This window comes from Pezoporus wallicus, unplaced genomic scaffold (genome assembly GCF_028554395.1).
Source record: "Pezoporus wallicus isolate ANWC-B61680 ecotype Strahan unplaced genomic scaffold, APGP_CSIRO_Pwel_v1 contig_3181, whole genome shotgun sequence".
NCBI lineage: Eukaryota > Metazoa > Chordata > Aves > Psittaciformes > Psittacidae > Pezoporus > Pezoporus wallicus.
Window position 1 is genome coordinate 4,201,511 of NW_026641700.1, and position 26,027 is coordinate 4,227,537.

The window sequence follows — 26,027 nt, forward strand, 5'->3', positions numbered from 1 at the left end:
TTTGCAGAATGGAATATTGACAGAAGCACTTTTAGAATAGCTGCTTTAAACCTGGATTTTTTAAATTAACAGAGATTACATATTGTCCCACTCAGAAAATCTACTTTTATCCAAAAGATGTTGATTCCCCTATTTCCTGAATGGGAAAACAAAGGCTGAAGATATTTATCTACTTTTCCCATCAGTGTGCTACCTCCCACCCCCACCATCATCCTCATGAAACCAGCTTGGTGGCTTATTATGGCTGATCCTGACATGAAACAGGTAACAGAGTAGTAAGAGATAAATTCCCAGTGAAGAGGTATAGCCACTTAGAGTAATTGGACTGTGAATTTTAATTCAAGCCTTGAAACATTTGTTGTTGCAGTTACAAGAATCTGTGTGTTTTGCAGGCATGACTCCTTTTCCTATAAAAAGAGGTCCCACCAATACTGAATATGCATTTGTAATTGGGCATTTATAGTCATAAAAAACTGATTGGTTTGAACTGTAGCTAAGAAGAAAGGATTTTGCTCACTTGGGGGGCCTAATAGAGGCTCATTGCATTTCAGTATGCTGTTTGTAGAAACATGCAAAATTGCATTTAGGACAAGGTGGGGGCCTTTGTTATTTCATGGCGAGCTGTTCTTTTATGTGCAAAGGTGCATTTTCAGACTTAAGTGATGGGTTGACCCTTGAGGCCCTTTGGCTGGGGAGAAGCATAACTTTCATAATTCCCTTTTTTCAGCACCACAAAAGATAAATCAACAGGGTGATGACCTTATCATTAACATCAAATCTTGAGTGATTTTCTGAAATTCTTGCACTGTAGATAACCACATACAATTCTCTGTGACAAGGTCATCCTTAATGTCTGTCTGTTTAATGAACAGGAGTGGACTCCACCCTTTTTGAGGGATGTGAGTTCTGTAAATGGGGAGAATAAGAAGGGACTGTACAGCCATGCGAAGCAGAGATTTATGCAGACAATAATTCTGGCTCCTCTGGTAATATGCTATGCGGTTAAAAGACACATGGCCTATGATGTGACCTGTCTGATCAGGTAAAGAAGGTAGGTGCTTTCTCCTACAAAACATCAGGGTGTCTCAGACTTGTATTCTTGAACCTGTAGAAGTCATAGGCTTACTGAAAGGCATGTTTGCACATGACTGAATGAAGGGTTCAGCTACAGATTTAATCCATCTTTAGCAGACAACTGCTTCTGCTCCTACCACATTTGGACTAGCATACATTTTGGCTTAGCCTGAAAGCTCCCACTTAGATTCCTGGTTAGTTGTCTGCCTGCAGAAACCTGTTAGATTGACCATGTGTAAGCCTGAAGGTGCTAATACATCTTAAAACTCTCAGCTGGAAGTAATATCTGTTTTGTATTTGGAATGCAATAAGAGGTATGTTTTAGGAGACTGCAGGGCAAAGACATTGAGGCTGCAACTGTATCTGCAAGGTGAAATTGAAGAAGCGCTGAATTAAAGATTATAGCCTCAACCCTCTTAGAAAGTATTAGAAGTTAAATCATATCCAAACTTGGTAGGACTCCGGGTGCTAAAGCCAGTTGTCCTGAGCCTGGCCTAGTTGTCATATTTCTCTGTAAATGGCTTCGCAAAAGTCTTGCAAGCTGTTAGATGTTACACACTGTACATGACATTCATGCATCTGTCCTGACGGCCATTGTGATCTCATTTGCAAAGTGGGACTTCTTGAAGTTCTGTTGTCATCAGTAGGGCTCTGGATGTTACCCGAGATCGTACTCTCACGTCTTCTTTGGGTAGTCACAGTGCTGTACATTTCAAAATGCTTATTACTCAGTAAATGTGTGCATCATTAAGTGGTGATAAATTCTGCAGATTTGGCTGCCAGGTTAGGTGGAACACACTGGAGCACTTCAGCCAGAGCTGGGAGTGGAGGCCTCATGAGGCTCCAGGGAGAATGGCACTCACAGGCAGAGGGGTGACATGGTTACAGCCATTAGGGCCACCCTGAAATCTGAAAGCAGGGAAGATGCACTGGGAAAATTAACTGTCTCAGGAAAGGTAGTTTGTCTAAGTTAGATTTACATGACCCACTGGCAATATTTATCATAATGTGATAGGTCATAGCGACCTACACCTGCAAGTACTTGCTTATACAACCACAACATTTGTAATTTGCTGTCACCCTTCCGTATCCATTGTTAGGTCATGCACCCTTAATGTTCTTTTTAGATAGGGTCCTTGATTTTTTGGTCTGTCTGAGATTCATTCATATTGGAATAAGTGTCATTCTTAAAATTATTCATAGCATAAAGCACCGTATTTGGGAGATATATTACATTATTCTATTTAGTTTTTATTACATTTTGGGTGTATTTTTATTATGGATGGACTCGGGTATAATTTGGCTCCAGGATCAAAAACAGGAAATCGTTCTAAAATGGAAAGATAGTCACAGAGATTCAGTTGAGATTGAGAGTTCTAAGGGTTATCTGTCGCCATCTGAAGTTTTATTCTTTAGATAGCATTATGTAGTGTTTCTTATATATGCTGCGGCTTTATATCTGCCCATAAACTGCTGCACAGATTATTTGGTACCCAGTAAAAAACTCAGGACAATGGATTATATCTCTCTCACAAAGTGTGAGAGTCTTTGTTAGCTTTATAGCTGGATGTCTGCTGGATATATATATATCAAATGTACTCAACATTGGAAACCTTTCCATCTAGTATAGTATTTCTGGTGAGATGGCAGGTTGCCTGTGATATGTGTGTGTAGCAGTATAAATATTTATATACACACGCATAAGTTTCACAAATGGGTTTGCTGCAATAAAAAAAACAAAACCACCACCAACAAAAAAAAAAAAACAACAAAAAAAAAAACCAACAAAAAAAACCAGGAAAATATTCCTGTGCAGATGACTCAAATGGTGTGGTTGTCTCTAGGAATGTTAAGTAGAAGCTGGTAAAGAAAGAACAGAGAAACAAACCAAGTCATTTCTATTTGCATGAAATTGTTCTGGGTGTTCTCAATTTTCATTCTGTAGATATTTTTTAGAGCAAATGGATGGATGACATACCAGTAGCAGCTGAATATGAGTACGTATCACCAAGCAAGATGATGCAGAGTTACCCAAACATGCTGTTGTGAGGGTAGACAAGTAATATATTCCAAGTTGAATATTACATGGTTTTGTGCTGAAAGCATGGGGGTTTTTTTGATTTTTTTTTTTTTTTCTCAAGTGAAGTGTTGCTGTGGTGCTGTACATTTTGTTTTCTTGGCTCAGTCAAAGGCTGTCCATCCATCTTTAAATTCTTTCCACTGGGTCCAGGTGGAGCATCACACTTGCTTTCAAGCCTTTTCCAGGTTGAAATAAATGTCAGCATTTCTATTGACTTAAGTGGTGCCAGGATTTCACCCACACAATCTAAACTTAACATGCTTGGGTTTTTTTTGTTGGGTTGTTTGGGGTTTTGTTTTGATTTGTTTTGTTCTCTCAGAAAGTTGGTCCTTGCAGTTTCCAAAGGGCAATGAAAACAGCATGGTTCATTGTTTCTAGACTTTGGTCTATAATGAATCTATGGGAGTGAATATTAAAACAGTTGTAGAGCTCCTGCCACAATGTTGTTTCTTTACAAGAAAAGCAATGAAGTATATTAGTTATGCTCAAAAAATAATTTCTGAATCAATTTGCAAGAATTTGATCAGTAGTATGAATGTTAGGAAGGTATCTGAACCATTCAGGATTATAATGAACGAGGAAGAAAGTTCTTTTGCTTCTAGAGTAATTTGCTAACTTTCCTATCATGGGTGATTTCAACATAGATTTCAATGGAGCTTGGACTGTTGAAGCAAATAGCTCATTCTTGAAGATCTTGTTTGTTTTAACACATTGAATTAGCTCATTACTCCTGAATATGTGGTGGAAAATGGCATCTGTTTACACTACAATAATATAAAAATTACTTACCAATAACAGAATAAGGAGCAATTTGCAAAAGCTAATCATATTTGTGCACTTGTCTGCAAAAAGTAAATTCTTAATACACACCCAAGGGAAATAGCACTTACTGGTTTATGCAATTTAACAGTAGTGTTAAGCATAATATATTTCCCTGCCCACGGCAGAGGGGTTGGAACTAGATGATCTTAAGGTCCTTTCCAACCCTAACGATTCTATGATTCTATGATATTAAAGAAATTCTTTTAGGGTTCAGTTTTAAAAGTCATAAGGATACAAACACAAAAGGCATAGCTGTCCCATATAGTTCCTTCACCTGTACTTAATGACAGTGGAACTCCAGAAAGCATCTTGAAATTCAGAGTGCTCAAATCACTGTCAAACTGTCCATACACCCCGAATGTACACCACCAGCTTAGAAACCTGCTAGGAGTTTTCATTAGTGAGAGTTCTGTATTCATTTAGCTAGAGGTTTTCAGCTTGATGTCCTCCATAGTGTAAGATTGGGGTGCTGCAGAGCATACTGAGGCATGCTGAGAATTATCACAGCAGAAAGGTCGTAAGTGTGAACTGAGAGCTATTCACAATTTCAGTTCATCATTGGAGGTGAAGATAAAGATTCTTCATTTTATTCAGAGAGGATTCAGAAATCTCTACAACTTTTTACAGAAACCAGTTTTCCAGAAGTAACATCGTAGGGGCCAGAGCAGCCAAGTTAAATTTTTAACCAAAAGCTCTACATGCAAACTTGCAGTGTTTCTCCCCTGACATTTTAGTTTTCTTCAGAACTCTAGATAGGAATTCTTTGTTCTGAACTCTTATCTCAATACAAAATTTATAAGGAGCTTCAGTCTCGTTTAATAACTGTATATTTCTGTACATTTGCTTGTGGAAATATCAACTGTTTAATTATTTTTAAAGACTAGAAGGAAGAGGAATCTTGAATACCCTTCCTTATTTGCTGAGGTATTTTAATACCTCATTAGTTCTGATGGTATAATTTCCTCTTGGTTAATGATGTCACCAAGTGTCCATGGCTAAAGTTTCATAAAAAACAAACTAAAAGAAAAAGTCTTCTGTTTCACACAAGTGTTGTGTGAATTAAGACAGCATTTCTTCAGGCGTTAAGGTCATGTCTGCAAGGTTAAATTAGCCTACTTTATTAAACTGTAGTACTTCTTCATCACTTCAGGAGCATTCCAAAATTTGGAGGACACAGATGGAAAACTGTTAAATGTTACTGACTTAATTGTACTAATTTACATTTATCAGATCTCTGTAATTCTTAATTATGAGATGTAAGTCTGGGGTTTTTTCATTTCATATGAGTTACAGTTACCATAGATGGGAATCAGCACTGAGGAATAATGAAAGAACAGCATAGGAAGAGTAAAGAGCAATGAATAAGCATAAATATGTTAATAAATATTTTGAATAGGTATGAAGGGATTTGCCTCCTCCAAGGACTTTGGAGTCTCAGCATTAGATTTCAGTACCATTTGGAACTTTCACTTTTTCAATAATCTCTGACCAGACAAATATAAGATACTAAATGATTTCTTAGGTTTTTAACTCAGGAAGGGCTCTTACAGCTGTCTAGTTTGGTCTTTTTTATGTTACACAAGATCAGTTTTGAACCGGAAAACCTGTGCTTGACTAAAGATGAGAAATGTAAAAGGCAATGTGACTGAAACAGAAATACAGACCACCTCTTAAGCACTTGCCTTAGAATCACAGAATCAACTAAATTGGAAAATACCTGAGATCATCAGTTCCAACCATTACCCACAGCTGCCAAGACCACCACTAAACCATATCACTGAGGGCTTCATCTACACAGTTTTTGAAAACTTCCAGTGACAGTGATTCTACTTCTATGGGAAGCCTCTTCCAATACCTTATCACCCCCTCTGTGAAGAAATTTTTCCAAATATCCAATCTAAACCTCATCTGGTACAACTTGAGGCCTTTACCTCTTATCTCACAACACTTCATCATATAAAATGTGCTGTTGATTTCAACGGGGCTGCTCTTATCCAGCAGGGTTTATAGAATTGCAGCCAGTTTCTTGTAGCTTCAGTATTTTGTTTTGGTCAATGGAAGAAAATGGATTTTCAGATTTCAGTGTAATTTGAAGTAGAGGGAATGAAGGTTTGTAAGAAGAAGAGAAAATATAACAACTGTAGTGTAAATAGTAGTGTAGAACATTCTCATTAAGTTTTGTGTAATGTTTTGTATCTCTAACTGTGGCTTACACACTGGAGTAGTGGGTAACTTAAAGGAGTGAAAGATGCTGATCTCTCAGCTTTTTACTGGAAGATATTTTTGCCTGTTCTGTATTGATGATAGCATGTTAGTAAATAACCACCATTCTTCAGTCTGCATAGCTTTTAGAACAGTTGAATCTATCCACATATATGTACTACTTAAAGAGCAAATAACTGACTTTATAACTGTCATCGCAATTAGGTCTGTGGGCACTATTTCAAAGTACTAAGGCTCTGACCCTTCAGTAGCTGATAGAACTTGTGTGATGGCAGACTTTCTAGGTATACACAGCACTGCATGGACTTCACTGAGGCTCTGAGTGTGTTCACAGCATCACCCAAGAATGAATGAAGGCAAGGCAAAAGGAACAAAATTATGTAAAAGAATAAATATAACTGTATTATAGACTGATATTCAAGTTTTCCTGTGCTTTACAAACCTTTGTTTCTTCTGGTTATTTTGCTTGTTTTTCTCAAAATATTTTTTCTTACTAATAGTTTAGATAAAATTAGTCTTTAATGCATATTTGCTTCCATGCTATACCACTAGTTTTTATGACCACTTAGGCATTTAGTTTTTATTAATTCCACATATAAAACATATTTGGTTTGGATTTTGCTTGTTTGTTGTTTTTTGGTCTCTTTTTTTTTTTTTCTTAAATTCATTTTACTTTGGTTTTTGCTCTGTCATTTTCATGTAACATATATCTCCTCCCAGAGAGAGAAGTCCTGTGTCCTACCCTTATAGGACTTTTTAAGCAAATCACTGGCATAGGACTCAAGATCTTAGAGATACAAAATTTGTCTAAATGAGTCAGGAACTAGTGGGCTGAGAGTACTTTTATTCCAAGAAAACACACTGCCTTTCTATGGACATTTCTGTACCTGGAAGGCTTGGATTCATCTTAGAATATGAGGAGAATGAAAGAACTTGTAAACTCTTCCATCTTAGTCCCAGCCTTAAATTATAAAACTTTGTGTAGCTGTGAGAGCTCTTCATAGTGGAAAAGTTCACATAATATTTTACATATGTTTACAGCCTTCTACAAGAAGGCTGAAGATTTGACCTGGGAAGCATCTAACTATAGTCAACTCCACATAAAACAGAGCTCAGGAAATCTGGGTATTTATGTTACTTATTTGTGGGGTTTGAATTTCTACTTATGGGTAGGAGCTGATATAAAGGACACAGGACAGATTTATGCAAAAATAACTACTGAAATTGAAATTAAAAATCCAAAATTAAAGGTTTGTTAACTGTATATTTATGAAAAAGAATCAGGAAGAAAGAAAGAAATCTACATTTTTCTGAAGACAGACTTGACATTGGAAAACTTCTAATAACTTTAGTATTAAAACCAGTAATTCTAATAAAAGTATTAAGACTGTGCTTAAGAGCATGGTGAAAATATCTCCGTGTACTCTCTTTTGTGGTTTTCTACATGCAAATTGTATTAACTTGTTTGTAATTTCAAATACAGAGTTCGAATAGTACTGAACTAATAGGAATTTTAATGTTCACCTTTTAAACTTCTCCTGTTCTCTGTAAAATTTCTTGTAGTATCTTTGTGCCTCACCACTATTCTCTGATGCTTTTGGTTCAGTCAAAAAAGTCTGAAAATCAGAATTCAATGAGATTGCTATAATGCATGTAAACACACCAAAATGGTTTCCCTGGCAACAGAAACCAGGTGAAAACACTCAGACGAACTATGCTAAGCTAAACCCACCCACTCAACTTTCTCTGTTCAGTTCATAAGCTGGATCCTGAGGGAATCAAGTGGTTTATGCTCACTTAGTGTAAAGTTTCTAAATGAACTGAGGCTCTGGGCAGGTAAGTGTATGTGTACACCCTTGACTGCCATTAGCTGTTGTAAACTGTGACAAACTGAGATTCAAAAAAAAGGTGTTGGCTACATATCCACCACTGTCATTACATTTTAGATGACAGCAGAAAATACTGAACTTTTCAACACTATTTAGAAAATTAGTCTTTAAAACAGTTATTTTAAATTCGACAGCATCTGTTGATTTTAAGTAAACCTTGTTTGTGTATAACCTGAACATTGAATTATATTCACATTATTAAACTCATTATTAAGTAAATCACAACCCTCTTGAGCTTATTTTCTTTGTTGTTTCATAGATAAATGTATGCTGGCTTTCACTTTTAGTATAGCCATTATTGACATGCTATTCAAAAGGTGTTAATTGAAACAATGAATGTAAGATGTGCATCTGTTGCTATTGGAGGGAAGCTGGGGTACATTTGTACAAAATTATAATGGCATATATAGTTTGCTCAAGTTCTCAGCCCCAAATATGTCAGTTCCAAATTCAAAACTGGAAGCACATATGTTATATTTACTAAACTGAATTAATACATGGTTTATTTTATCATGTGTAGCACATAACAGTGTGTACAGATCGACCTTCTGTCTCACTCTGAGATTAATCTGAGATGAATCACTTTGCTAATCTGAATTATAAAAAATAAACAAGTTTAATATTTTCTTGGAATTCTGACTACAGTAAGATTTACCGTGGGGAAAATAAATGATGCTGCCATTTAATACAGTAAAGATGGCATTAAATGTTAAAGTTACTTTTGTTGATATCAGTTTGCAAAAGAGAATGTTTCATCCCCCTCATCAAAAGAGCTCCCTAAAATGCAACCATTATTACTATGGAAGCCAGCATGTAAGAATTTCTAGCAGCTAGAATTAATAACCTTGTCAAAATGAGTTAAAAACTGATTTCCCAATTGCTGTTTAACAATATAACTGCTTAACAATAAAAATGATAAAATATATGATAAAGTAAATAATCTGTTTATTGAATTTCAACATGCAATGAACTTTTGTTGTGCTGTATGAAGTACTGGTGTCCTTAAATAAAAATGCCAGGTATGGGAAGAGATTACTTGAGCTATCTTGCCTTCACTATATTTTGACACTGTGTATGTCTACTTAGAATGCAGAGTGAAGTATGTTATACCTAGGCGAGTTTTGTATTTGCTTAGGTCATTTCAGATAATGCCATACTCAGTGGCAGCGAACAGCACAAACTAGATGTGTGGTCATAAAGATGCTGTAATGTGGGACAAGAAACATCAAGTAGAAAATTTTGACTTTCTGCATCTGACCAAGATAAAATAGCTTGTCCTTTCCATAATGAAAATATGATACTTCTTTCCATAATGAAAATGAAATTGATTTTACTATAGGATGGATGATTTTGCCGTAAGAATGGGATGAATGCCAGTCTCTCACAATGTGATGCAGACTCCTGCCAGGTACAGTCTCTCACCATTATATAAATGGCTCTGGAAGAAGCCCAAGCATGGGGGAGTGGGATGGAGCAGCTTTGTGAATGCAAAGGAGCTAGTGAGCTCAGAAGGCACCCATTATCTCTCATCCTTGAGTCTCAGTGATCCTTGAGTTCATGAGTGTATTGAATAAATGGTTTTTGAAGGAGAAGAGGAAACAAAGTTTTTCTTTACATGAAAAGAGAAAATTGAATACTTGGGAATTGATATGCTGGGACATTTAATGTGTTCTGACACAATAATGGAGAAATGCTTTCTTTTCTGCAGAAAGGTCCTTTTTGGTACTTGCTCTGTTATTGTGTATTTGGTTCTAGGGAAGGGGGCAAATTGATCAATCACAGTTTTGGGGGCAAAAGCCTTCTCTCAGAGCATATCTGAAAGAAGTAATATTGCACACATCCTTGGTGTTTTATACCACAGTTACATCCCAGTGCATAATGTAATTAGACCTCTGGTTCTGTATTACACAGTAGTGTTGATGATGGAGTTGCACAAAAAATTGAAATGACACATTTGAGAAGATAAAGGTAAGCATAGCAGAAGGAAGATATGATGACAGGCAACATTTATCTGTACTGTAATTGACTGCAGATTGAGTTTGTATGTATCAGACAGAAATCAGGATTCTCTTCTTGTTCAATATGAAGCATGTCATTGTGTTGACATTACCTTTAAAAATTGCATTACATGTCTTCACTTAATCTTCTGCGAAGTTTTGTTTGTCCCTTGTATTGTGAGTCTGTGAAGCTCTGGTGAAGTTCATGAAATTCCTCTGTTTTCTAGAAAGGAAGCGTAGGACTTGTTAGTCCTTAATTCCCTGTGTGTACCCACTGGGCAAACAAAACAGTAGGCCTTCTAAGAAGTTATTTTTGAAAAATTAAAATACCCTCAAATAAAAGGTTATCTAGTAAACAGAGTAAATACATGTCAGTTCGACTGCATAATCCTCATATCATCTGGTATGGCTCACAATAAAAGCCCTGCCCTAGGCAGAACCAACTGTTGGGTGTCTCAAGGCTGTTAGACTTTCTCTCAGTAAACTTCTCCAGTTTACTTACTGGAGAAGTTCCATAGAGATCAGCTCAGGTTATGTAAATAGCACATGCCTGGTAGTCTACAGATGTCTCAGCTGCATACGGCAGCCTTCCCTGAGCAGTGCTGTCATCACTGACTTGCAAGGCTTTGGAATCATTAGGAGTAAGTATGATGCTTGTTCCAAAAATAAAACATGTCTTTTGATTTTCTACCACTTTCTTTTGTGCTTAAAACATCTGTAAAAATGTATTTGAAGTACTTACTGACAGCCCAACTTCAGAGGTTGAGACAATGTGTAGCGTAGGTATCTCGTAAACAATTTCCCTCATTTCATCAAGGATAGAAGCCCTCTTGGCTTGCGCAGTTCTGTATGATTGCTTTCCATGTGTGCTCAGCTCACTGATAGTGTTATTTTGAACCTGGAAACTTACTGGTTTTAGAGCTTCTTAGTCTGGAGGATCCTGACATTGGTTGCTGATGGGTTAGCAAAAATTGCTGTTTTACTCGGAATAACAGCAGAGGTGATGGTAGTATCCAGTAGCTGGTAGGAAAGAAAGACATGATGTGATCTACTGAAATCTCAGACAGACAAAAAAAGGACTTTTCAGCCCCCTCATTTGTGGCTTTCTAAGGGTGCAGACAGAATGCAGCCTTGCTACTAACTGGTCAGATGACAGCATGGAGTAGAGCATTCTCCACCATGAGCAGCTTTAAAATACATTGTAAGATGAAAAAGACATGGTGCAGGATAGTTGGAGTGAATATTTGTGAGGAAGACTTGGTGGAAAATATTCACACCACTTTTTTAAAAATGTTCTTTGACCTGGCTTTTACTATGAAGGTATTGCCTAGAAGGAATGCATGAGGCAGGAAAACCATCTCTAAGACTGTAATATGAGGTGGATCGGGAGAGATAAGGGAAGGATAGAAGATGCAGTGCTGCGAAGCTGAAAACTCTCTGAATAGGAAGAGAATTCTTTGTCTCCATGTGAAAAATGAAGCACAGTGTTTTTGTTGGGCCAATGCCTAAAAACATAAGTGAGAAGACACATGATTTGGTGAAGTACCTTAGGCAGGCATGAAGACTTCCATGTAGTTGTAAGTGCATACAATCTGGATTGTTTAAAATATTTCACCTTTCTCATCATACTTTATATGTTGCAATTTGTTTGGTAATATCATGTCCTCATGGTAATTGTGGTACAATATTGCACTTCAGCTGATTTTTGACATTAAGGTATATAGAAATCTGTATGGTATGTGTATGTGCGTTTGTAACATATGGATATATATACACACCCAATAAATCATTATATAGACAAATGCATTTTTTATATTCTAACAATTTGGGAAGGTTACAAAATATAAGGATTAGAAAGGTCCCTAGTTATTCAAGATAAGATACATGGAATCAGTGGAAATTATGTTTTGCAAAAGAGATGCTTAATTTGGCTTATACCATTCAAATAAGCAGGACTACATTACAAATAACCTTGAAAAGTGATTTGCTGTTTAGACATCTTGTCATTTCCTTGAAGTAATTCCCATAGACCAAAGTTTGTTTACATGTAATTTGCAGGATCAGAGACCTCAAAATTTAGTTAAGGATCCTCAAGTTTTCATCTTCAAATATGAAGTAATAATGTACCTTTTGGTTTCTTGTTAGACATCTTTTTCAAGAATAGATACATTTTTTTAAAGTCACTCTAATATTGAACCAGCAATAACTGACGTACTCCTCATGCTTCTTCACTGACTGGCCCACATGTTTAGCTGACAGTGACTTGTCTTCACAGTGCTAGGATTAATTCTTTGTATCAAACTTGGAAACTATGATGTGAGAAGCAAACTTGGAAACTATGATGAAAGAAAAAAGTAAGCGCTTTCTGAAGGTATTCTTCTAATGTGTTCTTTTATAATCATTAAAAGAAACAGAATTTAATATTAGAGGGGGTTTAGGATGGCTGATTACAAAGTGTTCTGTAGAAATTAGGAATTTTTTCTTTAGGATTGTCCAGTATCTCTTTCATCTGATTTTACATCAAGCAGTTGTTTGTCAAAAGGGACTGTCTTCCATCAAGATGAGCAATTATAAAAGTCAATACCGCTTTTCAAAACATGGAATGGGAAATCCTCCTTTGATTCCCACTGGTTTCTATAGGTGTAGAGTTTCACCTGTAACCTCTGTCCATGAGCTCATCTGAGCACAACTTCTAGCTCAGCTTGGTAAGGTAATATATATATGTATGTATTATCTACTTGTGTTTTGCAACTGTTGGACTCCCTCTCATCTTTCTGAAGGGGTACAGTCTATTCACTCAGTTAAGCATCATGGTGGGCACCAAATAGTAAGGCTAACAACTTTTATTTTTCTCTCTCAATATTTCTTAATTCTGAATGAAAGTTGGGAATAACTGCATTTTATGATCTGTTATTTTTGTACTTAACCTACAAGTAAATACTGGTTAAGCAATGAGTTTTATAAGTTAGAAGTAAATGCCATTTAAGCAATGAGGATAATTGTAAGAATGCAAAATAATGGCTGAAAGAAATGATTCAGTGAGATACCATACTTTACATTGCTGTGCTGAAAAATTTATTTATTAGCATTTTTTCCATTTCCTCCTACAAGGGAAGATAATGACAGACATTTGGTTGGGGTTTTTTGGGGGTTGTTTGGGGTTTTTTTAGGGTTCCGATTCAGTTGTAAAAGTTCAGCACAAGCTTATTTGGAGCTGCTTAAATGCTTAAGAGCAATCTGTGTGCTCTTACATAGAACTACCATTAACATGCTAGCTGTAGTTATATTGAAACAAGCTCAGATAGATTCATGTCCCCACAGAGGACAGAGATTTAAATGTTGAAATAAAAATGGCATAAAGATCATCTCTAAGTATAGGCTGGGTAAACTGTCAGTGCTTTGTGGAAAGTGAGTAATGGACAATTCTGCATAGCAGCCATTGTACTTGTAAATTTGAGCAACGTCTTTCTACTATGGAGCAATTTCATTCATGTATTTCAGAACATTGAAAAGGTCACCAATTTCTGCATAGACCCTTGTTGTATAAGCCTTGTACATCCAAGATTACTTGAGTTGGGGTGTGTGAAGTTGTAGCTGCAAGAATTGGAAGTATGGATGCAAGAGGCATAAACCTGGGGTGCTTCACCAACCATTTTGTGAATAAAGTTGAGCTGTGTGTCAAACTGACATGAACATTCAGTATTAAGGACCGTGTCCTGACTACCTTTTTTATGCTTGAAGAATTACACTGTTAAGGAGAAGAAGTGCAGTCAGATTCTGGAGCTGACTGATAATTAAATTTTACTAGAAACGGTAAAAATATTTGACATGATAGCAACATGAGGATGTACTGTATAATGTCATTTTTAATGCATCATCGTAATTTGACACTGGTCTTTCAGTTTAACAGTAATTAATATCTCTTGATTGTTTCTATTTGGCTTACAGTATGTCTAATGTTATGTGTTGGGAGCTGTGAAAGGTGCATGATTGTGCTGTTTCTGTTCAGGTTGTATCTAGTTAATAACTTCACTGTCCAGTGTTCTTTCAATAAGGGTACCTAATACAATATTTACATTATTTTAGGTATAGAGAAACTGGCTTTTCAACCAAACTGAATGATGCATCTCAATATACAAGACGAGCATATGCATGTGTGAAAATCTATGCATGTGTACATTGATTTAGACAAGTTCTCTCACTTCTTCCCTAATCAGCTTGAGCTTCTCAAATCTCAGGCATCTGTAAGGAATCATGGCTTTCATGAAAGCTGGAAGTCATAAATCTCAAGATGCATTAATATGCACTCTTATTTGACACTCAGTAGAACTTCCTGTCACTCCCAAATTCAACATATTAAATAACATTAAATGAAGGTCTCATGACTAACAGATGCCAGATAATGCAGGTTTTTCCTACTCACATGAGTGGCTTAGTGAGTCAAGTAGCTGTCATTTTATTCCTTTGATCCTTTGAGTTTGTAGCCAGTAAATTATATACATGGGTTTTTTCTTATTATTTATTCTACAACAGAAAGCATTTACCTTTCCTTTATGTTCTAAGTATCTGCTATTCTGTTTAATGCCAGAAGCAAAATGTTGACCTTTTTGGGTCCTTGGGCTGATCCAGCATAGTTGCTTTTCATTTCTGCAGTTCTGTAGTAGCTAGATTTTGACTATTTTTCTATAATCTTAATTTCTCATTCAAGTAAGAAAGCTGTTACTTTCAAAACTTTGAAGCTCAGCAAAAAAAAAAAAAAAAAAAGGAATTTTTGAGGTTGTTAAACTTATTAACTAGAAGACTTTCTTTTAAGATTTTAAATAATTATGAGAAGAAATAAACTCTGAATATTTATACTAATGCCAGTGAGTTTTGTACAAAGTTTAATCTTTACTTCAAATGCTATTCTTCAAATATATTTTCAACATAAATTAAATGCAGGAAAGTTGGTATTAACTCTTAGAATAATAAGGATACTTTCCAAGTAATACATAAATCTTAATAACAATATACATACGAATCTATTTTAGCTTAACAATATCAAGTAGCCAAAATACATTTTGGACTGTGACAGGATTTGTGTGAGCTTTCTCCTTTAAAAGGAGATCTTGGCTTTGAATTTCAAATATTTTTGTAGCAGGTGAACAAAAGTGATCTTTTTTTTTTTTTTTTTTTTTTAAGAAAGCCAGCTAATTGCACGTCTGCCTCATTCAGTTAAGTCTTTGGTGACGAGCTTTGAAGAGAGCGTTTTATGTTTTGCTTCCTTTTGTTTGGGCTTTAGTTTTAGTTTGGGTTCTTTTGTGTTTTTTTTACTGTCAGTCTTTGCTGAGAAGTTCCTGATACCACTGTTAAGAGTAAACTGTTCTTTGAGGGAAGCTTTGACTAAATCTCTAGTTTGAAATAGAAACTGGAAAAGTGCAAAGCTAATGGGAGGAGAGTGCCTTCTTCCCCATTGCCTGAGAGTTTTTTGTTTTTTTTTAATGTGAAAGCGAAAGCAGTCTTGACAGAAAAACTAATGGTAGCATGGTAGACTAAAACAACTTTATTTTGGTAATATACTGTTATGCAGTAATACTATACTTATCTATTTGGGGTGACTTGAGTATTTTTTCCATTGTTTTTCAGGCATCATTCTAAATATGATTTTCTGTTTGGTCACTACTTGGATAATGTGAATGGTACCCATTATTGAAAGGTAGTCTGTATTTGTACTAATACAGAGAATGCCAGTTTAGAAATGAGCCTGATTGCATGGTTCATTTTGTTCTCCTTTGTAGAGCCAGGCTGCGGCCCACTACAAAGGCACTAAACATGCCAAGAAGCTCAAAGCACTGGAAGCCATGAAAAATAAGCAGAAATCTGTTACTACCAAGGACAGCGCAAAGACTACCTTCACTTCCATCACTACCAATACCATCAATACCAGCTCTGACAAAACAGGTTAAGCGACAATCTTTGTTGGTTTTGTTTAGCTTTTTGGTTTGGTTTAGTTTGGTTTCGTTTTTCTTTCTTGTTTAATTCCATGTCTGTTTGGTTATGTGCTTGCCACATCGATTCATGCTCGATCCATCTTTCTGTGTGATATTGATTTGTTTTAGTCCTTTCAATAGGCTGGTGAGAGTATGATAGTCATGACTGATTTCTCTTAGTGAAAAGAGGCTTATCATTCTTTTAGGCCAGAATGCAATACTGACTTGATTAATTTTTATAGTGGCCAAACTATTACATATCAACAGATCTAAACCTCCTAGTCTGTATGCAGTATCTCTCCATAAATAATTACATATGGCACATTTCTTTTGACCACAAGCAAGTAGTAAATTGCACTACTTGTGTCTAGAAGCCTCTTAAAAATCATTATGAGTAAACCCCTAATTTTCATAAAATTTGAACATTGCATTTTTTTTTTAAATGGCTATTGCATGGTTTTGAGTTGGAAAATAGCTGTATAACCTCTATTCCACACAATCAGGTAAGTGCTATTGTTGCCTTTTATTCTGCTTAAATGAGTATTCAGACTGCAAAAATATTCTTTAAATTATTGTATGGGTGAAAGGTACCCCTTTGCAAATAAAATCTATGTGAGTATTTGGTAAAGTCAGCAGGATTTGATCAAGCTCACAGATTAAATATGTGGTTACTGTACTGGAAATTTCAAAGGAAGGTTGTAAGTTCACTGAAGGGTACTCTAGTATATGACAAGGTACGACGGCTCTTGTGGCTGAAGGGATACAGTTACATATTTAGTCATAATCAACCCTCCTTCTCCAAACAAGCTAAAACCAGTCATGGCAAAAAAGCCAAAGCTGTGAAACAACAGAACCTTTCTACCAGTGCTGGAAAATACTCATTTGGAACTACTTCTGATGAGTAAGTTTAGCATCGTAAATAGACATGCGCTAACCAATTACAGTATAACAAAAAAGTAACTTGCAGACGTGTGTAGTACTTTCCATAAGATATGTCTTAGCTATATTAGTTATAGACAGATTCCTGTATGTCTATCTGTCTATCTAAATAGCTTTGTTCTAGTACTTTATTATAGACAGCATATGTTTTTGTGGAGATTTATATCCTATTTATAATGGGATGGCTTCAAAAACCAATTGGTACATTGTTTTCGTCTTTGTTACAAAAAAAAATAATCCTAAGTACTTTTGTTTATATGATGAAAGAAAGTAAGTGAAGTATGGGAGAATGGGAATGCTGTCAAAAGTTATTTATGAAAATATACGTTTCTAAACTTACAAATACTTTTTAAAAGTTTCTCCTGCTGTTGCCTGTTAGCATGTTCAGTGCAGAAAGGGTGATGTTGGATGGAAACGGTGATTTATTGTTCATGAAACATGAACTAGTGGTTGGAGAAAATAACAGAAGAAAAAAGAGGTCTTTCTAAGCTTTAAAATGTATTATTCAAAAACTTTTATCTTATGCTGTGTAAGTTTGAAGGTTTTTCCAAGGTGCTTAAATCCAGTCTGAGTCTTTCCATCGGGCTTTGATTTAGATCCCTGACAAGATGTATGAACTGCCTTGTATCCAAGGTCAGCAGTACAAACCAGTTTTTGTATCAGTATAAATAAGAAAACATAAAAAAATCTAACAAAAGCAATGGCCTATGGAGGAGTTTCCTCAGTTTCACACATTGTCTGTGACTTCCTGGATTAATTTCATAGAATGTGTGTATACATATATGTATGTACATGTATACATATGTATTCTATGTTAGATATATTGACCTTAATGGCATTCTAAAAGACACGTGTTAATTAACAAACAGCCAAAATCTGACAGTTTCACAAAATACTGAGAAAATTCAACTGCTTGGCAAAAGCCCTATTCAACTGGTGATGTTCAAAGAAAGGCAGACAGTTCAATTCAAATACAGTTATTACAGGTCAGCATTGATATGAGTGACAATAGAATAGCATCCTTGGTGTAAATTATCCTTTGTAGATTCAAGCACATATGCATAGCAGGGGGGGGGGGGGAATTTGGGTAGACAAAGGGATGAAATTTTCTGTTAAACATGACATGTTAAAAATTTCATAAATCAGATTTTCTTTCCTTTCCAGTTGTTCTGTGTCTTGTGTTTCTTGATAGAACTTAAGAGGGCAAAATGATTTCTGAAATCCAGAAGAACATCACAATGTAATGCACTGTGTGAATTTGCACATTTGTAAATGATCACTGTAAAAGTTAAATATTCTGATAGTCTTATGAAGCTCTCAGGTAATAGTCATACTAATGATTATCATTCCTTAATTAATCTTTCATAACTAGGAATAAATTCTTTAAGTTAGTAAATCCTTGCATTTATGATAGTTTGGTACAGAAGTGTTTTTATACAGTATTTTGAAACTTACAACTGAAGATTAATACTTGATCCCAAATGCATTGAGGATAGGGTCATGTTCGTATCACCTCCAATATATCATGTACAGCAGTGGTTCAATGGTGAATTACATATCAGTCACAGCATATTGCTCAGGACTTCAGTGCTCTGTTTCTGTGTGCCCTTAGCAGTATCAGCAAACAAAATGTCATCAGGAAATCTGTAGTCCTGTGCAACGATGATTATGAAAAAAAGACCACACAGTATGCAAACTGATTCAAGAGTTAAAGCAGTGATTTGTTATGTTGCTTATTCTGGAACTATTTTGTTAGACATGGTGCCAGCAAGTGTTACTGCAGTAAATAACGGAGACAGAGCAACCTACAGTGTAAGCAGACTCCTTAAAACCTCTCATGATTCCTGGTGAATCATGTGATAAGGAGAAAACATGAAATAAGGGGTTGTTTTGCTCATTCTGGGAAAATTGCTGTTTTATTTTTTTACCCCTTTAAACAAACTTTAAGAATTATTACTACACTTGAAGAGTTCATAACTCATGAAGAGTTATGCTGTCAGCCACATAATGGACAATGCCATTCTTAACACGTGGGAACTTTGTTACAAATTCTATTATTCAACATCATTTCTGGTCATCAGATGAAACTTGCTCCTGAAGTAACAATTTCAGTCCAACTGTGACGATTTTAAAATGGTGAGCAGGTGGAGGTATAAAAATGGAAGGCAGAAAGGAGACGGGAATCGGAAACGATGTGCCAACTCAGGGTAACCTTTGAAGGAGGAAGAAAGAAAGATGGCATGAAATGGAGAGGTTTGGGAAGAGATGTAGTTTGGAAGTCACAAATACTGCAGGTTTACAGAATTTCTGAGGTTTTGTGAAGGCACCACAAAGGGACATCTGGAAATTGACAAGGCCTCCCCTGCAGGTCAGAGCAGAGTCAGCAAGAGCAGGATGCTCAGTATCTTCTACAGTTTAGTTTTGAACAGCTTCACAACTTTTGCTGGGCAGCAGTTCTAGTGTTTGACCACTCTCAAAGTAAAGAAGAGTAAAGAATTTTTTAAGTGAGAGCTAAGAAACTGTAAGGAAAAACACAAATAAGCTCAAAGACAAGAACTAAAACAGGAATGAGTAAAACTTATTCAAATCATTAAATTCTGCTAATGCATGGGTTTAATATGTTTGCACTGGTTTCCAATCAGGCAAATAACATTGAATTTATGTAACATGCACTACGGTTATGAAATGCATTTTACATGCAATTAAAGAATTAAAGTTAAAAAAATTAAATGGCTGGGAACTGACAGAACTGCAAAACTCGTTCTCTTCCATTCTAAATTCTTGTTTCTTTATGTCTTTCTGTTGAAACAGGTGGCAAATTCTGAGTTTTTATTTCAGAGCTGGTTTATTCTTTTTAAGTATACTTCATGCCCTGTTATATACTGTCCTTCTCCTAGGATGGTTGCCTGAAGGCTAGTGAGGTCTCTAACTTGAAACCCGGGCAGATAGAGCTCGTTTAGCCTTGTAAGGCCATCCATCTAAGAGAAGGACGCTAGCCAAACCTCCCACCTGAGGACTTTGCTGTCACCATCCAAGCTCGCTAGGCCCTGGCAGATAAACCTCAGGTGTAAAGGGCGGGTCCAGTTCTGCGCACACTGTGCCTCACCTAAAAAATCCACTGGACAGACCTGAAGGGTTTGCCCACACTTGCAAAGCCCTGTAGCGACAGGCGAGGGATGAAACAGCACGTGATGGGGTGCATTGGAAGCCGCAGACCCAACCCTGCATGCAGGCGGTTCAGGACATGGGTCACTCGAGATTGACCCAGGAGATGACAGTCTGGTTCGGCAGCATCCTGAATGACCAAGCAGCCTTTTTTCAGGGAGTCCCGCACTGGCCTTTTTAGTCATCAGCGCACTTGCAGTAAGTGTGAGTAAAACCCTTCCCAAATCTTCGTTCGCAAAGTCAAGCCATCATCATCATCATATGCTGTATTGTCTTTGTTTATTGGGCCTTTTCTAATACCTCCGTAGTACATTTTGTCACCCTTCCAATCTTTAACTGTGCTTCTGTGGGCCGACTGAGGAGTTTACAGATACTGGGAGTAAAAGCTAGTGCAGATCTTTTGCCCTAACATCAGCTTACACTGGAGCTGAAAATGGTCTGCAGATACATAAGGAGTGGTGAATAATGTGTTGTACAGTATGCCGGATGTCTTATGCCATTACTGAGATGGAGAATTCAGCTTTAAATTAAAAGGGGGTTTTAACACAATTAACTCAAACTGAGCTGCTTGGGCTTTTCATCTGTGCTTTTGGTTTTGTTGAATGTATGAAAGAGAAGGGCAGAGGTTATGAAGTGTGATATTCATTGAGAGCCTAGGTGGAATTTCTTTGACCAGCTATAGACATATATATTGATGCTAATTGCACTGGCTTTTCTTTACTGTGAGAGGAAATCGTGTCAATGGAGTCTAGGGCACACTTCATCTTATTCTAAAGTAAACATCTATAATAAATAAGATGAATCGTGAAAACCTGAAAAAAAAAAGTATAAAGCAATGCCTGTGGTGGCTAGATGAGCTATGAATTCCTACACTGGTACCTAAAGTAGTTAGAGACCAGTTTCAACCTCAGTTACCAAATTGCCCTTTCCTTCAGTGTGTTCAATTTTTTTCCATGTGTGTTGATTCATTCGAACTGAATCATGAGTTGCAGTATAAGAATTTGATGCTCAGTGTTCAAAATAGGAATTGTATTAATTAATTTGGAATGATCGCATAACAAATTACATTAGTTTTCTCTGTCATGTGGAAATTTTAATAGGCTTTTGAATAGTTTTTAGATTTCCCACTGATGAGAACTTTCTTTTTTTGTTTGTTTTTTTAAAAAGGATGAACCTTTTTCTCATCTATTTTTTTTTTTTAGGCATGGAAAGAAAATTACTGCTTAATAAAGGTAGACTGCTAGAATATGTATGGTTTAGTATTAAAATACATGATATTCAACTATAGGTGTTGAAGTGAACACTTCCTATTAGACCAGTGTGTCTCTCTCAGGTCTCAAGTAAGGAGTCCATGGACTCTTCGCTAGTAGTCAGTGTGTGCTGCTTTATTTAGGATTCAAAACTTCTGCTCTAAATTGTGGGAAAAAGGTTTTAAATGCATTGCTCAAATGAAAACTTGGTTATAGGGATCTTTATAGAAGGGTGACATATTGATTGCTACTACAACAGTTTCATTTAAAAAATATGAAGAAATATTCTCTGAATATATTTATATGAATATATTTCTATGTGTTTGCAATATTTGCCCTTCCCTGTTAAAGACAGGTAATTAAATGTTGTCTTCTCCAATGTCATGGATTAGCACACCTTGCTGGCTTTGTTTTATCACTTAGATTGTCAAAGCTGTCAAAATTGTACATTAGCTCTGTACATATATGTATTTGTGCAGTTCCTGGTTCAGCTCCAGAACCTATAACTGAAAGGAAATCCCATTTGAAAATGAAAATTAGTTTCCTGTTATCTCTGCTTTCCTTTTATTTCCACTTTCATTTTTATCTCCCTTACACTCAGGTTTTGAGCTTTGATTTATCTATTCGTTTATTTATTTAATTGCTATAAGCGTACATTTTGTTAATGGCTAGGCTTTAAGCTGTATGAGGGCTTCTGTATACTTAGAGTTATTGTATTATTTCTAGTGTTGCTTGGTATAGCTGCATTATTTTATCGTCCACTCTTATTTTGTTTAATCCTTTGTTCTTAATGACAAACCACCTTAACTTTCCCTTTCTTCAGGAAAGCTGAGGAAGATATGTTGCTGTATACATTAACGTATAGTTAATTAAAAGTGACACTGCCTGTTTATTACCATTTTTACAGATAGCAGATTTTCTTGTAATCTTTTATAACTAAAAGAAATTCTGTTTCTAATCATGATACAAATGTCAACTGTATTTAGAATTCAAAATAGTATTTAATAGTATTCAAAGTCTGCTAGTGGATGCAGAAACAATTGACTATATGATCCTAGTGTGCAGTTTGTGGTACAGTTTACACTGTGGATACCCTTATATATATATAATTATTATATTAAGGGTGTTTAAGAAGAAAACTGAGAGCAGTCTGTTTTTATAATTTAGATGTTGTTTTGTTTCCATATGCTTTGTTGTATCATGTGCTTCTATTTTGGCAAGTGGTTTCTTCAGATCATTTCAGCATTGCTTAGGGCACAGCAGAATTAACAGACTAATTCTGGGTATAGGTTTGTGACATTCTGGATGTAAATGGATTTCCTTTACACATCAAACCAGAACAATGACCTTGAAGCTTGAATTTGTTAGGATTTTTATTTCGCATTAACTCGTCTGAGATATTTTGGGTGGACCATTCTAAAATTGCAAGTGTGAAATAATTGCTCAGTAATTAGCACAACACAGATGGATTTCAGAGCCAGCTATAGGACTTCGTGGCTTACTTCCCAATTACCCCGTTCTGAAAGTTCAACTTTTTTAACTTCATTTAATGAAAAACCTTTAAAAGAAACTATAGTCTGAAAAAGATGTTCTCATTTTATGATTCTTTTCTCATTTGCTTGGAAATTGGAAATTACCGATTCACAGCTATCCATTCTCTTAATCACATGCTTGGGAAATTCAGCCCAAACCAGTAAAATTTAACCGTGCGACAAACTCTCACTTTAAATCATCTATGCTTTGACTTTTCTGTACTTCAGACAATCTGTGGCTAACTGCAGCACAGAATGTTATCAGCATTCCACAGACTGTTGTACCAATTTTGCATTAGAGCTCAATGGTAATTTGGAAGACAATAGCTTCTCTTTTGATCTCTATGTAGAACTAGGGGGTTTTCTTTCTTTCAGAGTGTAACTAAATGGTAATATAAAAATTACAGTAATTTATGTGTGCCTCAATTGATCATGAATGTTCAGTAAAATCCGTCTTTGCTTGCATCTACGTGTGCTGAAAGCATCGTCACATGAGCACCATGTGTTTCCTATGCACCCAGCTGCTTTTGATTGGGATTGCCTTGACAACAATTTTATGCTTGAATAATCCTGCAGATAGAAACTGCTGTCAGTCACAACATCTGATCAGCCTATCGGATCAGTATGGAAGTCCAGTACAAACAGTGGTATTGTTTCTAGGTCTAAAAAGCATTTTCTATTGAAACATTAAATAGGGCCTTTCATGGTATCGCAAGGAGATGTCAGCTTGGTTGCTGCATCCCCATAGTTGTAACTGCTAGCAACTTTGGGAGTAATCTGTTTATCAGATACTCATTTAAAGATTATTCTCCAGTATTGCTCTAAAAACTGGATCAAGCACTGTAGCATGTATCTGCTTAATGACTCATCCTTCGTGATGTGTTTTGCTGTTTTGTTGTTATGTTGGGGATGGCATTGGTGCTAGCTAATAGGACAGGTCTGAAAGCTCCACAATTCCTAGCCGCTGGGATTTTAAAAAAAAATGAAGTATTGCAGTCCTTGATCCTTTTTCAAGTTTTTATTGTAAAACATCAGTCTCAGAAGTTTGTTACTATTGTAAAATTGTTTATTTTGTCAGTTTATGGGCTAATATGGAATGCAGCAAAAACTTTTTGATCCAGTGCTCTCAGATAGGTAGTCAGGTTTTGTGAGTCTGGGATTTTTTACATGAGGAGGCAACAGAAAAGTAGGTAGGTCTTCATTTCAGTGATCCATGTTTCTTCAAGCTGACATCGTATTGTCTGGACAGTGTAGAAATAGGAAGTAGTTGTTATCTGTTTGAGGATTGGCTTAGCTTTGTGTGGGACATTTCTAAGGAAAAGGCAACTTCATCTCCAAAGATGCGTTACAGCTTGCTTAGATTATTTTCTTTTGTTGTTCATGTCATGTTCTTGCCATGCCGAAATAAAGAAAGGAGAGTGATGATAAGAATGTGAGTAAATTTACTGTGCCCTTACAGTACCATTCAGAGTCATGTAAAGACAACTGGAGCTGGAACATTTGTATTAATGAACATCGGTGTATCTGCTTTACCAAGACTATTTCATTGGCCATTCATGTTACGAGAACTCGGCATAGCAGAAGTAGTAATTTCTATAAACAGACTATCCTACTTACATCTAGTAAGTGTTCTCAGAAACAGGCTGAAACTAATTACTATTCAAAACTACTGTAAGAATATTAAGAACAATTTTGTTTTGCAAGTTATATTTATTCTATCTTCTATTTGGTAGTCCATATTTTTCAACAATGTATTTGAAGTATTAGAAGACAGTGATTTCTTTCCTTAGCTGGAGAAGTCTCATAGATGAAATTCTTTGGTACTATGTCATTCCTTTGCTAAAATATACCTTCCACTTAACCGTATTAATGGAGTTAGGCTTTGCAAATATTCATTTTGTGTTTGATCCCAGTCAAACAAAGATAACACAAACTATAATATCAGGCAGGACCAAATACTTTCTCAGTTCCCACCATTGTCCCCCTTCTTACACCTAAAAAAGAAAAAAAACAATAAAAAAAAACTATTGTGTTTTTTAAGGTTTGCTGGCACTGCAGTTGTCACATAAATAAGCCTAAACTCATCTTAACCTTAGTAAGGTATTTTCAGTACCAGCAAACATCAAGTTATAGTGAGACAAAGCATATCTGTCACTGCAGTATCTGTTTGAGGGCAAAAGTAAACACGCGATTGGTCTTCATGCACTTGAATTCTGTGCTTCTTAGACTTCCGTTTTCCATGTACTAAATGGCTTGCTTTAGGTAATTTAGGAAGGCCACACCTATAACTTCAGAATAGGTATGCTAGGAGTCTCTTATTCTCAAAATCCATACAGCTTTTCAAATATCTTGAAGAATTATTGTGTATTTATAATTTAATTTTTGTGCATTCTGTACTCCATCATGATACATGAAATAGCAGTTTTCCAGTATTAAAACACTCGTTTTACGGAATTACTATCAAAGGAGCTAGAACAGTTTATGTAAATTGTGTAAATTGAGAATATTATTATAGGAAACGAATGCAAGATTAAATATCATCATGGGGATTAAAAAGGCAGTTTAAAGAGTAACAGTAGCCATGAAAATGTGTCTGATAGATTTGATTTGAGAAGGGGAAAAAAACTGCTTACTTATGTAAACTTGATTATAATGTTGATGTTGAAAGCTTTCCATGCTAATGGTAACATTAAGTGTATTTAACCACAAGTAGGAAATTAGACCTCAGATCAGGAAAAGTTGCTTTTTTAAAAAAAAAGATTTTTTTTTTTTTTTTTTATTTTTTTTAAGAAGAGCAGATAAAGACCTTTCTGGATAAACTGTTCTGGTTTTCTGTACTTTTTAGACACTGTAGAAAATCCAGAGGATTAGAAGAAACTTAATGTTGTGTCAGTATTCACAAAAGGTAAACAGGATGAAATAAGTATTTATATGTCTATCAGCTTGACACCAGTCTTGGGAAAGATAAAGCAACAGCTGACAGGGACCTGGGTACTGAAGTAAATATACAGTTGTATAATGACAATGAATATGAATTGATAGAAAGTTAGACTTTCCTACCTAAAATTGCTTTTATGACATTACATA

At 35.9% G+C, this 26,027-nt stretch overlaps 1 protein-coding gene across 4 annotated transcripts in view; it reads left to right on the forward strand.

The window, feature by feature from the left end:
• The window catches only part of ZNF385D (zinc finger protein 385D), a 416,419-nt gene that overhangs the window by 342,242 nt on the left and 48,150 nt on the right, over nucleotides 1–26,027 (forward strand). For all 4 annotated transcript variants that reach the window (XM_057424835.1, XM_057424836.1, XM_057424839.1 and 1 more), the window contains one exon: nucleotides 15,863–16,025. In XM_057424835.1, the coding sequence (XP_057280818.1) occupies nucleotides 15,863–16,025 (163 nt within the window). The remainder of the gene's footprint in view (nucleotides 1–15,862; nucleotides 16,026–26,027) is intronic.